This window comes from Callorhinchus milii, unplaced genomic scaffold, assembly GCF_018977255.1.
Source record: "Callorhinchus milii isolate IMCB2004 unplaced genomic scaffold, IMCB_Cmil_1.0 Scaffold2, whole genome shotgun sequence".
Lineage (NCBI taxonomy): Eukaryota > Metazoa > Chordata > Chondrichthyes > Chimaeriformes > Callorhinchidae > Callorhinchus > Callorhinchus milii.
In genome coordinates, this window is record NW_024704743.1 from 116,367,393 (window position 1) to 116,383,732 (window position 16,340).

Consider the following 16,340-nt stretch of genomic DNA (forward strand, 5'->3'; position numbering starts at 1 on the left):
TCTGTAGTAAGCCTGGGTGTATCTCTGAGCCTGTCAAGCCCTTTTTCTTTCCTTGTCCGATTTATCTTGTTACTGTATTAAACATTCATAATAAATAATATTCCTTACATTTGATACAGTGCCTTTCATGTCAGGAGAGAGTCTCTAAGCACTTCACAGGATTTACTGTGAAATGTAGTGACCGTATTTTGCAAACGAAGGTGGCAGCCAATTTGCGTGCAACAATATCCGCAAACAGCTATGAAGTGAGTTCTAGTTCTAGTTATACTAGTTCTATCTAGGGTCTCGTGGCCAGGACAACGGGAGAGAAAATCGCTTCTCTTTTCAAATGCTGGTTGTGGTTTAATTCATTTGAACATTCTCAGGACAAGCATCCTGACTCCAATCAGACTGTCTTTACTGTACTGATTGACTGTTGACTCATATCCTATGTGAGTGAAAGGTCAGCTCATAACATGCAGCTCCTGGCACTGCAGGGTCAATGATCAGTGAGGCATACGAGTAGGCCACTCAACCCATCAAGCCTGTTCTGTCAGTTTATTACCTTGTGGAGTCCTGTAGCTTAGTGGTTAGAGCACTCAACTCGAAAGCGAGAGGACCTGGGTTCGATTCCCGGGTAGGGCAAAACCTTAGGCCTGTTTCCTTACTCCACACACCCCTGTTTACCTAGCAGTAAGCAGGAACCCAATTGTTAGTAGATTGGCGGATGGCTTTTCCGGAGGTAATATTCCCTTAAAATAGTCACTTCAATCCACGACTGTTCGTGGAGCACTGCTGAGCGCAATTGGCTGCCACATTTCATCCACAAATATACAGTCAATTCGTTTTACAGTATATTGTGTGAAGTGCTTGGAGACGTCTTGAAGACGTGATAAGGCGCTATATCAAATGCGAGGATTATTATTATTATAGAAACCTTCTGTTTCCCCACCGCAGCTTCAGAAGGAAGCCCAGCCCCAGAGTGGAGACAGGCCCTTCGCTGACCTCCGGGAGCCATCCCCAGACCTCTCGGAGCAAGAGTGGTTCCCCGGGGGCCATTCGCAGGGCCGCGATGCCTTTCCAGAGCGGGGATTCGGGGAGCGTCGCTCAGCAGTGCCGGCTCTGAGGGAGGGCGAGAGGTGCCGGACTGCCCCCAGCCTGTTCCTGGACGCACTGTCACTCGACTCGCTCAGTGAGGCTTCCGGCTCTGCCTCCGACTCCTGCAGCCTGGAGAGGGAGAAATTTACAACCGGCACCTACGAGGTTAGTCCATCCGTGCACCACATAAAACTGGCCATTTTAGATCATTAGAAAAGTCTGTCGTAATTTTTATGGCAACTCAAACTACCCCAATATAGGGGTGGTCCAACTGTATAATGATTCAAACTCAGCTTCTAGAGTATTAGTTCTGTGCACAACACCGGAGACCTTAAGTGTAACTTTGTTCTCACAGGCTCTGAATGAAATTTGCGTGGCCAAGGACGTTTCGAGGTTTGATAAGGAAGATGCGTGTAAGGCAAATCTTCAAAGGTACAAAATCGGGCCTTTGTCGCATGCTATTAACACCTCCTACTGCTCAGAGCAGCGCTTAACCGGGATTACTATTAGTAAAGGTATTTCTTTCTTTCGTTTGTTTCTTCGTTCGTTCGTTTGTTTGTTTGTTTGTTTGTTCTTTCTTTCTTTCTACCTTCCTTTATTCTTTCTTTCTTCAGTTCTTGGGATAAGCGGGTCCTTCTCAGATTGGCGGGATGTGACTAGTGGAGTGCCACAAGGATCAGTGCTTGGGCCTCAACTATTTACAATCTATATCAATGATCTAGACGAGGACATAGAACTTAAAATATCTAAATTCGAGGATGATACTAAGCTAGGTGGGAGAGTAAGCTCTGAGGATGACACAAAAAGATTGCAAAGGGATATAGATAGGCAAGGGGAGTGGGCAAGAAGGTGGCAAATGGAATATAATGTGGGGAAGTGTGAAGTTATTCACCAAGGTAGTAAAAACAGAAAAACAGATTATTTTCTGGAAGGGGAGAGACTAGATAGTGTTAGTGTTCAGAGGGATTTGGGTGTCCTTGCACACCAGTCACAAAAAGTTAGCATGCAGGTACAGCAAGCAACTAGGAAGGCTAATGGCATATTGGCGTTTATTGCAAAAGGGTTAGAATACAAGAGTAGGGAAGTCTTGCTGCAAGTGTATAAGGCTTTGGTGAGACCACACCTAGAATATTATGTGCAGTTTTGGTCTCCTTGTTTAAGAAAGGACATACTCGCCTTAGAGGGGGTGCAGCATAGATTCACTAGGTTAGTTCCTGGGATAAGGGGTTTGACCCATGAGGATAGGTTGAATAAACTAGGCCTATATTCTCTAGAATATAGAAGAATTAGAGGTGATCTTACAGAAACATATAAGATTCTTATGGGGCTTGACAGAGTAGACAGTGTGAGACTGTTTCCGCTGGTAGGAGAATCTATAACTAGGGGTCACAGTCTTAAGATGAAGGGACAGCTATTTTGAACCGAGTTGAGGAAACACTTCTTCACTCAAAGGGCTGTGAATTTATGGAATTCTCTACCCCAGAAGGCTGCAGATGCTCAGTTCTTGAACACATTCAAGACTGAGATTGATAGATTTCTAAAGGATAGAGGGATTAAGGGATATGGGGATAAGGTGGGCAGATGGAGTTAGGTTAGAAGATCAGCCATGATCTTATTGAATGGCCTACTCCTGCTCCTAATTCCTATGTTCTTATATTCTATGTTCTTCCGCCCAGCTCGGCTATCCAGTCACTAGGGAAGTCCTCCCGACATGAAAGCCGCAATGTAAACATGAATGTATTTGTTGTTTGTTGTTATTGTCATTCTTATTCATTTATTCCTTACTTCTTTTGTTTTCTCTGTCTCTCTCTCTCTCCCCCTCTCTCTCTGCTTGTGGCAGGGCAAAGTCAGTCTCCTCCATGTCAGATTTCCAGCGCCTGATGAACAGCTCCCCGTTCCTGCCAGAGAAGACGTCGCCGGGCGATCCCAAACCCCGGATGTGCTTCCCCAGGGAGGATCCCACTCCCCCGCTTTCTCCAGACGACCTCAAGTATATCGAAGAGTTCAGCAGGAAGAGCTGGGAGTACGCGGACCGGGAGAGGCCGGGGGAAGCCTGGGTACAGAAGAGCGAGAGCAAGAGAGTGCGAGAGGTCAGTGCGCTAACTCTGGACCCATTACAAGCTACCTCGTGGTACCTCACCACCAGCGTCACCATGACAACCAGCACCGTGACCAGCTCGGAGATCGCCGGCCCTCAGAAGCCGCAGCCGTCGCAGAGGGTGGTCCCGGTTCCAGTCCCGGACATGGCGGGGGTCCGACTTTACCACAGCCCGCCCGTCCTCCGCAGCGACAGCGGGATCAAGTCACTGGACTCGGACTTTGCCTTTGCCACGGTGGTGCCGATAGGGAACGGCGTGGAACCGAAGGGGGGGCCGGCACAGGAGGTGTTCGGCAGGTGGACTTGCGAACCGAGCAGGGAGGTGCTGGAGGGTGGGCTGCGGCCCCCAGAGCATCCCGTCTGCGCCACCGTGGGCTTCGCCTCCTCCCTGCAGGGCCTCAACATATCAGGCAACATGAGCGATGACATGAAGGAGGTGGCTCACTCCGTCATGAGCCGGATGCGCTCAAGCTCGGCCGAGCGACAGTCTAAGGACATCGGCTGTCAGACAAACGGGGTCTCCAACGCCGGCACACAGACCACCCGCTTGGTCAGCATCGGGCTGCAGACAGACACCGCCCGGTGCCTGGCCAGCAGCCCCCACAAGTGCCTGACACCCAGGGGGGGCTCCACCCCCGTCTCCTCCCCCTCCCGCAGCTTCCGCAACAAGCAGGTGGCCCCCGCTGTGGAGAAGATGCAAGCCAAGTTCGAGCGGGTCTGCTGCTCTCCCAAGTACGGCTCCCCCAAGCTGCAGAGGAAGGCATCTGCCAAGCCCGAGGGTCCCAAGGAGCGAGGCCCGCCTCCCGCCCCCGCCCTTCCGCAGAAGGGCTTCAACGAGTCGGCCTGGGCCAGGTCCACCACCACCCGCGACAGCCCGGTCCACACCACCATCAACGACGGCCTCTCCAGCCTCTTCAACATCATCGACCACACGCCAGTGGCCTGCGAAGCGGCTCAGAGACTGCCCAGACCCCCGGTCAGGCTGCCCAAGCCTCCTGAGCCACACTCCAGCTTCGGGGCGGTCCAGGAGTTCCTGAAGAGCATGCGGGGCCGATCCCCCAGCCCGGTGTGTGCCAGCACGGAGTCCGAGAGGGACTCGGACGGGGAAGTGCTCGTGGTGAAGCAGGAACTGTGCCTGTCTCCCGGGTACCACCTGGCAGGCAGTCCCGCCAGGCTCTTGAACAGGCGTCTGCTTGAGCAGGTTTACGGCGAGGACCACAAACTCCAGAGAGTGCTGACCGACCAGGACTCCGAGTCAGGAGACACAGACCAAGCTTCCCCTGCTTCCTTGGAGGTGAGCTTGCTTTCTTTGCCCCTTTTATGATCGTTCTGGGAGAGATTGCAAGTGGCGAGGCTGTGTGCAAAGCAAAGTAAAGGGTCAAGTGTTTTTTCACCTTTAAAACCCTCTATGGTTTGCTCCCTACACCCCCACCCCAAAATAAAAGCCCACCAGGAACTGAACTGCAGAGCAGAGGCTTCCAAATGAAGGAGCAATTCATGACCTTGTGACTTTTTTTGCACAACCTTAAATTTTAAAACGATTAAGACCGTGAGGAATTTTCTAAGGGGTGGGGGGGAGGAAGGGCCAGATTTGTTTGTAACTCAACGGACCAGCAAAACCTTGGTGTCCAATGAGTGCTCAGGGTTAGCTGGAGAATCCAGTCCCAATGACTGGCGGAGGAGAGGAGAAGGTCTGTCTGAGCACCATGATTGGCTACTGCAAACGCAGCTTAGCCTTGGTCAACTGTCACTGTGCCTAAGTGGGTGGGTGGGTGAGTGAGTGAGTGGGGCACATGCTGCTTGCGTGAGTGAATAAGTGGTACATGAGTGTGTGGGTGAGTGAGTGTGTGCGGGATTTGGTTTTACAGGTTGTGCCTTCTTATATATGTCCCGTTCGGACAGTGGGAGGGGGGCGTCTGCTGTATGGCATGTGTAAATGCAGTGGTATTATGCACCCATTTGTAAAAGTATGTGTAATATATAAGCATAATTGGTATTATGCGCCACGTGAAACACATGGTATTGTGTCCCGTGTGTAAATGTGTGTGTAATTTGTATCAAGTGCAAATACATTGGGTATTATGCACCATGTATAAACGTGTGTGTAAAGTGTACCATGTGCATCCATGGGTATTGGGCACCATATGTAAAGGTTCCACATCCACCTTCCACAAATTCCATATCTCACATTACCATCTGCAATGTTGCGGCAACTATGGTGGTGGGGTCACACTTGCAGGCCACGGAATACCTAGCACATCAAACGGGCTGCAGGTCATCGCGTTCTCGATTGTGACTTGAACATGTTGCTTGGCTGGGTCCTGTCATCTCTCAAACTCTCCGCTGCATTCCTGCCTGTGCTCTTTATCCACCCATCGCTCACCGTGCGCACCGCTCAAACTTTTATTCCAGTAAAGCCGGGTGGCACAGCTGATTGTAGAAGAGGACGGAACCAGCACGAGATGGAGGGGGGATGGTGCGGGGGAGATAGAGTGAACGTCAGCGAGTGTTGAGCCTGGCTGCCCATTTGTCCTGTCTGCCATATGCAGATTATCCATAGACCTTTGTAGAGAGTTTTGACACGTTTACAAGAGGGAAAATGAGATGTTGTACGCAGTGCAAGGATTATTATCATTGATTATCCTCGCATATACCTTGCTCCCTGGTGATATATCCTTTAATATAACCTAGGCAGCAAAGCTGAAGATGGCATGAGGTGTCAAGCCTCTCTGGAACCATGTCTCCTCCGCAGCTGTTAGCTCTGACCTCTGTGAGCCTGAACTCTCCACCAGCATAGACATGGAATGGGAATCCCTGCTCTCCCAATAGCCACTGGCTAAAGGTGCCACTTCCCCTAGGCTGCAGAGAGCTGTTTGCGATGGAGCATCACATTGCTCAACGCACAGTATCGTGCATGTCAACTCTGAGTAAAAGTTTAGTGGCTTTACTGGTGCTTCTGGAACCAAGTTTAATGAATCTGCAGTTAATCTGTGTAGCTGCCACCATATCACAGGAAATGAGCCCATCCTTTTCCTTAGCACAGATTACACAGATTACTTTGGACAAAAGAATCCCCCACCAACTTCCGCACACACACAAGGCATGATTAAACCCTTACTGTAACTGTATTTTAACCTCGTCAAGGCTACAATTTCCTTTATTTTATTCCTCCACTTTTCCTCATCTGCCCAAAGTGACAAAGATGTGAAAAGCTTTCAAATGTATCGCCCCATCTGTCGATGTATGCTCTCCATCTCATATCTAACCAATGCTGTCAGTTATTTCTAGTTTTATTTCTAATTTAACACATTTCCTGTTGGGTAAATTGATACAGTGCTTTGCATTCAATGCACTTGCTGGTCAAGGGGTTTGATTTCCCCTTGAGTTACCACGGGAGTTACTCACACATAGAGGTTACCATATAGGTACACAGTTAGCAGAGGCTTTAGACATCCTAAATACTTTAGCATCTTCACATCATTCATAGCTCTGTGGATCAAGCTAGGCAGTGGCCACTAGGAAACGTGTTAAAGCCAATGATGCTTCACTCAATCATAACTAACCCAACTTTAATTACCGAACCATAACCAACCATAACTAACCCAATCATAACTAACCCATTTGTATGCAATACAATTGAACCTAACATTGGCTAAACTCAATGTTTCCTGCGTCAATTGAATTGAGTCAGTGACTGCTTGGCACACACCACAATAGAATTGCAAATGGCCCACAACAAAAGCTGCTCCAGTCACAGAGTTCTGTCTCTGTGACTGACTCAATAACTGGGGTACGTTTGTTTACCTGGACACATTGCATGTTGATGTTGATATGTGACTGGTTTATCTGCAGTATTTCCTGTAATACTGCTCCCTACAGCCTGCAGGAACATGGTCCTTACAACCTGTCCCTTGGTTAAACACAACTGTTTGATGTGTACACTTAACTCTTTTCTCTTTCCAACCTGTCTTCTTTTCTCTTTCCTGTCTGTTCTGCCCAGAACCAAACTCTCTTACTAACCACCCCTTGGGGACACTAACCCTGCCTGCCTCACTGCTGTAAGTTCTTTTGTTCCTCCTTTCCAACCGAATGTTTGAACTGCTGGATCAGTTTAATGAATTGGAGGTGATTTGGGGGTTCAGTTTAAAGGTGCAATCACTCAGTCTGGATATCTGTCAGCATGAAAGACAAGCAAAGAAAGCAGGTTGTAGGATTTCATAAGAATTGTGTTTGAATGATGACCAGGGATGAAATTGGAATGAAGGAGATGGTTTGGTGGTTCACTGCGTTAAAATATTAAGAACATGACTCTGGGACCTGGAACTGAATCATCCCCAGAAAGATGCGACTCAGTCTGCCCTGGTTAAAAGGACCTGTCATTGATCTCAAATGTGCATGGCCCGTCTCCATCATGCATCTAGTGGATTTTCCCAGTATCCAGGCCAGCAATCCCCCAGATAAAATTGGTCATTCACTTCACGGCTGTTAGTGAAGCATTGCACTGTGCAAATTAGCTGCCGGGTACGCCTACAAAATACATAGTTACTGTACTTGATAGTACTTTATAGTTTAGTATATACTGTAAAGCGCTTTGAGACCTCTTCCTGATGTGAAAGGTGGGATGTCAAATGTAAGGATTATTATCAGTATTACTGTCTTAGATTTTAAAACAGTGGTGTTAAGACCAGGAGAAATTTCAGACCTTGTGTGCGGTATGTAAATTGTTCCCTCAGCAACACGTCTGTCTGTGCCTTGGACTCGAGCTTTGAAGAAGGGACCCGACTGCATTGGGATGTTTGGAGAACGCTTCCATTTCCCTCCCTATCATCCTCTGAGTGAGATTGTGCAGTGACATCCATTCACGCTGAGTCAATATGTGCATTGCTGCAGTGACCCTTGATGACAGCCACTCTTCCCACTTGTACCACAAAGAACCTTTCAGGGTATAGAATCTGTGATGAGTTGTACTGTAATTGGAAGTGAATCCTTGCACGCCTCAAGGGGTGCCTTACTGGAAAAGAAAAGGGACATGGAGAGGATCAGATGAGTTGACTCAGGCCCAGGAGACGGGTGTAGATCTAATAAGACAAGTAGACAAGCCACTGCGGAGGGAGTTCCCTGAATGCGATATCCAGCCAACGGCACTGGGGTGGGGGGGGGGGGGCGCAAATCAAAAGATAGTCAGCTCTGGAAATCTCAGCCCAGAGTGAGGCCAATTGACCGATTGTATCTGTGCCACTGCTCCCTATTTTCCCTCTTATTGTTAATCCCACTTTCCAGCTCTTTTCCCACATCTTTTAATGTTTGCACTGCTCAGGTGCTTATTCGGTTCCCTTTTGAATGTTTCTATTGATCCAGTGGTTCTGTTGATCCGGTCTCAGTTGCAATAATGGGAGCGGATACACAACGGAAGAGATTCACACTTGTCGTTGTCATTGACGGTCAGAGGAGAAGGGCAGGGATTCTCCCTACTACGCTCCTGCTAACATTACAACCCAAACTCTGAACAGGTAGGGTGGTCCTAACTGGACAGACAGTTCTCTCAATGACAAGCTATGTCGTGTTAGCTGGTTAAACCCCAGCAGTACCCCAACACTGTTATTGTACTTGAGATGCAGTTCAGAACTTATCACCCGTTCTTCCTCAGTCTGGACAAGAGAAATTGCAATGGAGCAATTTCTAGTTAGACTTTTCTCACAGGAATAGTTTTTTTTTTAAAAAAAGAACATGTTAGAAAAAAGTTAAGATCCTGGAGCGCGTTTATGTTCTTTCATAATCCTGGCAATGTATAGAACTGGAAAAAAACATTTGAGGTCCACTGAGCTGATGTGATCAAATCAAATTTAGCATAATCCTGGTGGAGTCCTGTAGCTCAGTGGCTAGAGTACTCACCTCGCAAGTGAGAGAACTGGGTTTGATTCCCGGCAGGCGAAACCTTGGGCAAGTTTCCTTATTCCACACGCCTGATAATAATCCCTCACGAAAAAAAAATAACAAATTGCTCACTTCAATCCATGACTGTTTGTGGGACACTGCTGTGTGCAATTGGCTGCCACGTTTTGCCCACAATTATATAGTCAATTCACTTTACAGTATATTCTGTGAAGCACTTTGAGCTGTCTCGAAGATCTGATAAGGCGCTATATCAAATGCAAGCATTATTATTATTAACACACACGCTGGGGTCCTCAAGCCTTGGCTCGCTCCAGACATTGGGAAATTTCCATGAATAGGTGGTGCACGTATGTGGAGCTTTCATTCTGATTTGAATACTCTTAACCATCAGTGTGGGGTTTCTGTATGTGTCAGACATCCAGCTAACCAAACAAAATGGTTTTAAAAACATTGCCATTGACATTACAAGGGGGAGCTTTGTGTTGTGGTCGTGCTCACTTGGAATCAGGTTTAATTTTATTTTTTCCTCACCATCGCACATTGAAAAAAGGCACATTTAATACCTGTCAGTGTTATACACACCGACTGATAACCACAGTCTTTTAATCCCTCATACAGCGGTTTTATCTTGCAAAAAGCGTGTGTTTGGGCACAGAGCATATGGGATTTCCTTAAAAGGGTCATTAGCTCTCAGCGAAAGCTGACAAGTGCAGCAAGAGCACAGTGAGTGTTGCGGGGGTTTGAGACAAGATGTTCTGGGAACGCTTGGGGCTTCAAAGAGGAATTTAGTAAGAGTGACTGGGAAGTGATTGCTTTCACTGGGTATCTGTGCCCAGATAGGATTACCCTCAAAGGAGGTAGGAACCTAGGTTTCTTCTAAGCCAACTATCACGGGTAAAACTTATAGCAGAATCATAGAAATTCACGACACTTATGAAGGACATTCAGCCCATCGCGTCTGTGCTGGACCTTTTTTTAAGAGCAATCCTTTAATTCCCATTTACCTATACCTTTCCCCCATACTCCTATAGCTCCAGGGCTCTGGGGCTTGAGCCTGCGTGGAAGGTGCTTTATAAGTGCAAGTTATTGTTGTAGTTTACTCCTGTTTAGATATCTCTGCTTCCCCTTTGAAACCTAACATGGATTCGGCCTCAACCCCTGCTCCCGGCAGGGAGGAATGGAGTTAGCAAGTGGTAGCAACGAAAGTTCAGCTCACGTTCCTTTTGTTCTTTGTAAAGTGATAACGGGAATTTGGAGTAAAAGTGATGATGAAAACGCTCAGTTAAGGTGCTATTGGTGGGTCGGAGGAGAGCTAGGATTTTTCCACGTGTTTTTTTTATGCTCTTCGCTTCTGTCGCCGTGTCTACGAATCGCCCTCGTTCACTGTGTGCTTTCTGTTTGCTGTTTTGAAAGGACCTCCCCTGGCCTCCGCCACTCGAACCCCGCTTCTCACGCCCAGCCAGGCCAGCCCGGCGCCCGCCATCCCGATGGGCATCACGTTCACCCTCTGCCTCACGCCCTTCATCCTCTGGGGACTTGGTTACCGTCCAACAGCCAGAAACTAATGGGTCGACAACCACAGAAGCCGACCTCGACCCTGGGCAGGAGTCTGCATGATGTACGTGGGAAGGAATTCACATCACAACACAAGGTCCCAGGAAGCCCACAGAGAGGCCAGTGTCAAGCCAGTAGGTTCCCAGTCACAGGTTTTAACAGGTCAAACACAGAGACTGCTTTGTGTTTATCAAGGGTCAAATAGATGAGTGTGAACATATTGTCAAACACTATTGAGTGAGTATGACCGCATTATGTAAACACGGTTGGATGAGTGTGAGTGCATTGTTGAACACTATCGGATGAGTGTCAGTACACTGTGCAAACACAATTGGATGACTGTGAACACAAGGTAATAAACATTTGACTTAATCTCCTACAAAAGGCTCTTCACACCTGCACCACGATAACTTCTGTGTGTCAAAACGTGTGAAACTTTGATTGTGTCTGTGTTATGGACCGAGACCACCCGTTTAATGTGCCTGTAGAAATGGAGTCTTTGCTTCTAAAACAATTATTTTGGGTCTTGTATCATATTTAGTCATACATGGAGAGTTGGCAAAGTGACATTACATTATACATGTACAGACTGTCCAGGGCCCCTGTTCAACAACAACAAGTTACATTTATAAAGCGCCTTTCATGTCAGACACCATTATGTGGCTGACAGAGATTTTACACAGAAGTAAGAGATCACATTATACTTCCTGAAATGTGTTATTCCTTCCCCACCCCCTGCCCTAAAGCCTCCTGGTGGTAACAAGCCAGGTGGTTACCCCATCACACCATTGGCTCCCTATCGCCAAACAGATCGATTTCAAGATGCTCACACTTGTTTTCAAATTCCTCATGCCCCGGCACCTCCTTACCTCTCCAACCTGCTTATCCCCCAACTCATAACATGCTGCCTCCGCTCATCTGACTCCTGCCCTCTGCTCGTGCCCTCCATTCCACCATCTGTGGCCGTATTTTCAGCCACTATGCCCCAAAACTCTGGAGCACTCTTCCTCTATCCCTCCATCTTCCTCCTTCCTTCTCCATGTTCAAGTCACACCTGAAGACCTTTCTCTTCGACCGAGCCGCGTTCACCTCCCCATCCCTTAGCTCGGTGTTGTGCTCTGCCACTGTCAAGCTCTCTGGGTCCCTATCCTGCATGAGGAGCACAATATAAGTGCAAATTGTTGTTGGTTACATCACTGAATTCCCTATAAGGTGATCACAGGATTAGGCTCCAGGGCTGTCTGTCAGTTAGTCCATCAGGTAGAGTTAGGGTGAGTCTCGCCTGTTTTGGATCAAACTGAACACCTCAAGATGGGTGAAGGTGAAAGATGGGGGGGTGTTGGGGGGATGAAAGAGATTACTTTCCTGCAAATAAAATGTTTAGCCTTATATCAATAATTTCATAAATTCCTTTTCTTGCTCGGTCGTTTCCATGCTGATAACTATTACGGATGTACACGCATATAGGCTGGTAGTGCATATTTGGCTGTAAATAACATGGGTGGGGAGGGAGCGTGGGTAAGGGAGGGGAGGATAAATTTTGTTTGGGAGTTCTGAAAGGACGGGAGTGGTCTCTCAGTAATGTTGGGCGCCCTTTTTTATATTTGGTTACATTCACGCCATCTTGTTTTTCCATGTAAAATAGTCACGATAATATTATTTTATACAACGCTGACTTTTTTTGTTCTGCCTTCAATGCCTGCGTGACTCCTTTTTGCGAAGTGCTTTCATATCAACCGAAGCGTTGCCTTTTCTTCGCTGTCACAGAGAACCCCCATGGCAGAGCCGTGCGGAAGGCAATGCGTTCTCTAGGAGGTCTGGCAGCGAGGCCATGTTGTATATTGTATAGACTCTTTCAGTTCTCTTTTGCTGAAGCGAAAGGGAAACAATGAACAGCAAAAGGGATGCGGACAGTCTTAATATGATAGCTGAATGATGGTACAATACTTGACTTGCATGCCATTGGGTCCATTAGCACTTTAGTGCATGTATATAGCTATCGTACACCCTTCACCCCAACCATCATTCATAAATGTGAGCCACAGAGCAATCCACTGTACCCAAGTTGTGTGATAAACTATGTACTGTATTTTAATTGATGTTCCTGCATTTACTAGGAAGAAGACATTTTTAACTAAATTATTGTGATAGGTCCAACTGTCTGTGTACAGTATCGATGACGATTTTTTTTGGAACATATTGAGATATTGTTCAAAGTTAATAATGTAATGGATGTCTTTAGGGTTTCAGTGTAAGAGCTGACTTACCGGTAAATAAAAAGAAAAGTCAGTATTTCCAACATGTTGACGTTGCTTCATGTTTTCCTTTACAATCAAATTGTGAAAGCGCTGGTGCTAAAATGAGAGGGAGGGAAGGAGGGAGGTTGGGAAACAAATAAATTTTATTTTTGTAATGCTTGTAACGTCAAAAACACCTCAAAGTACTTCACAGCAATTACTGTATCATACAATGACTTATTTGTAGGCAAACATAGCAGCTATTTGAATCGCCCTATTCCTCCTGAATTAATCATAGATAAATCACTAAATAATGTGTGTGGTTGTGATGGAGGTGGTGGGGGGGGGGGGGGGGTCGGGGAAGTTGTTAGCCAGGACACCGGGAGAAACTCCCTTCTGCTTTACAGTAGTGACATGAGATCTTTAACATCCACCTAAACAGACAGGTGGGACCTCAGCTTAAGGTCTTATCTGAAAGACTTCACTTCTGAGCATTACCCAGAGAAGCACAGAAATGTACAGCACAGAAGAAGGCCATTTGTCCCACATTGTGTCTGTGGTGGTTCTTTGAAAGAGCAATCCATTCAGTCTCATTTACCTGCTTTTTACCCTCCCGCACCCATGCAAATAATTCCTGTTCAGCAATACATGCTGGGTAAGCTGTTATGTTTGCCAACAAATAAAGTCACAGCACGAGACAGTAATTACCTATCAAATTTAGCATTGATTCCAAACAAATCATTATCAATCAACCTCCAAAACCAGTTGGCCAGGTCAAGTAAATGCAAGAGAGCTGAATGGACTAAAATAATGACAGAAATGGTGGTAAGCAGTAAGAAGTATTTGTCCTACTCAAGCTGATGTGTAGTACTACAGTTGTGAGAGATGTGACCACTTACATCGGTGGAGTGTTGATCTGAGTTGAGCCCAGGGTCATACAGTCCGTGGGGACTGTAACGTGGAACCTGAGGTGAAGAGTCAAGCTGAAGGCACGACTCTAAAACCTACGAAGATCCATCATCAAAGCCAAAGTGGCCCAATCGTCCAACCTTTTGACTGCTGAGAGCCAAATGCTGGATTTGAGAAATGTCCGAGGGCCACATAAACAATATTTTATCCTGATTGATCAATCCCGTTGTCAGCTCAATCCCTGAGCCCTGGTGACCGTCACCAAGGAGTGGGGGGTGGGGGGAGGGTGCAGATCGGAGAAGGGGGTGTTTGGGAAATCACAGGCAGTATGTCAGTCCAAATATGATATATCAGCATCACTTGTTTAGATTTGTATCAAACATCCCATATTTGATCAGATGGGACTAATGTAGGTCAGTCTACAAGCAGCAGAGAGCGGTCCTGTCTGTTCCAATTAAAAGAAATCCCGGCACGCGGCAATCAGGCACATTAAAAACATCAAGTGAACAAAAAAACAACACAGACTAGTAATCAGTGGGGTCAGATATGGGACAGTTCATAAAACGATTCATAGAGCGTCAAAATTGTTAGGTGCTGCCACCTCTCGATTTTTTACCCTATCCTTTTTATTAATCCCACTCTCCACCTCTTTCCCCCATATCCCTACAATGTTGAATATATTCTTACCCAGTTCCCATCTGAATGATTTATAGAGTGACATAGAGTAAAACAGGCTATTTGACCCAACTAGTCCATGCCAATGTTTAAACTATACACAAGGCCCCACTCCTTCTTTACCCTTGTAAGTTTTCTCTTAAGTACTTTGATGCTTTTTTCTTCAACCACAGCTCCCACCTTCTACATTAAGAAATTCCTTCTAAACTCTGTTAGATCTACCGCTGGCTACCTTACACAACAAGTGCTTTCCGAGGAGACTGCAGCAAAGCCAAAGTGTCTCTTACCCTCGACTATATCTACTAATGACTATCATCGGAGTGGTGGGGGAGGGGAAGGGAGGTAAGCAGGGTCTCCGAGGAACTGAACTGGCTCCACGGTGATGCTCACTGATGGAATGTCGGAATTGAATCAATCCACTGTGGCAGACTCAATATCCGGTTCCAGAGCCGGGCGGGTTAGCAGTACTGCTGATGACAGATCACGCAGCCTGGCTTGTCGGCACACTAGGAGCCGGGATTCTTCCCTCTCAGCTCCTGTTAACCCTGAAAGCCAAAGCCCTAATGAATTGGATAGTCCTGGCTGGACAAACAGCAGGATATCTTGCCAGACAGCTCTCTCAATGGCAAACCATGTGGTTTGAGCTGGTGAAAACTCCAGCAGTTACTCCAGTGCACACTCTGCGGTCTCTAAGCTTTGGCTCCTCTGCCTAATACTCTCCAGAACTAGGTAAGCAGGATGTGTCCTTCCAGAAAGACATAGGAAAAATTTCCATGTGCAGATGACCTACATATGTGAAACTGTAAGTCTGGTTTGGATAGTCTTAAGCATAATGACGGGTTTCCACATATGTCAAACACTCGATTGACCAAAAATCCTACACTTTACTTTGTTTGAGAATGTGCCCCCAGCAACTATCAGACATGAGAGCCTCAACTTGTTTAATAGTGATGTTTTTTGGTAACAGCTGTAACAATACTAATAATAATAATAATCCTTGCATTTGATATAGCGCTTTTCACGTCTTCTTGACGTCTCAAAGTGCTTCACAGAATAGACTGTAAAGTGAATTGACCATATATTTGTGGGCGAAGTGTATAGCTGCAGGTTTGTGTGTGTAACTTGTTTTTATTTTGGATTCAATGTATTAAATCACACCTTACACCGTGCTTTTCACCTTTTTTTAGCACCTGAGTAACAGACGGGGTATGACTCTTGCCCAGCAAGTCTGTTATATTTGTATATTTAACAGCATGCAGACAGTCTCAGAAAATAGCAGAACTAAATTCACTGGACGTTGTTAATAGCACTCTGCCTCAACTCCCCCCTGTACTTCCCCCGGGGCAGCCACTATATTCACAAACACCCATGAAGTAAGTGAGTGATCAATTTTATTTGGGTGATTGTCGGCCAGTGCATCAAGAGAAATTCAAAGTCCCAACATGAGGGTTTGAACCCACAACCCTCTGACTCCATAGTTTACCTACCAACGCGCCTCAGTTCTGGATCACTGCCTTGGGTGTCAGTGGGTTATAAGTGAAATAATAGCTTAGTTATTATTACAGTGTCAGATGGAGATCTTAATCATAATACAAATATACATGGCAGCTTTCACGTCAGGAGGACGTCCCAACTAACATCAATCCGCGCTGTTAATTATAATTTTGGTGACCCTCCGCACACAGCAATACATCACCTCACTCTGAGCCAAAAGATGATCCTGTAATTCCTTTTGTAACTTGTCATCTCACTTGTGATTCATCATGTTTAAATAAAAGTGTAAAAACCTCTCTGATCTGGAGGGTGATTGAGAGCATATCCTTTGAGATTACTTGCGCGATGCATTGAAATTAAGTGCTGATGATACTTGAATGCCGGTAATTTAAACAAGTAGA

At 46.4% G+C, this 16,340-nt stretch overlaps 1 protein-coding gene across 1 annotated transcript in view; it reads left to right on the forward strand.

The window, feature by feature from the left end:
* Positions 1 to 11,446, forward strand: part of LOC103181052 (microtubule cross-linking factor 1) — a 50,801-nt gene extending 39,355 nt beyond the window's left edge. Inside the window, exons 13-16 of the mRNA XM_007897255.2 lie at positions 937 to 1,242; positions 1,433 to 1,509; positions 2,918 to 4,469; positions 10,484 to 11,446. Of these exons, the coding sequence (XP_007895446.2) occupies positions 937 to 1,242; positions 1,433 to 1,509; positions 2,918 to 4,469; positions 10,484 to 10,687 (2,139 nt within the window). The 3' untranslated portion in view covers positions 10,688 to 11,446. The remainder of the gene's footprint in view (positions 1 to 936; positions 1,243 to 1,432; positions 1,510 to 2,917; positions 4,470 to 10,483) is intronic.
* The last annotated feature ends 4,894 nt before the right edge of the window (positions 11,447 to 16,340 follow it).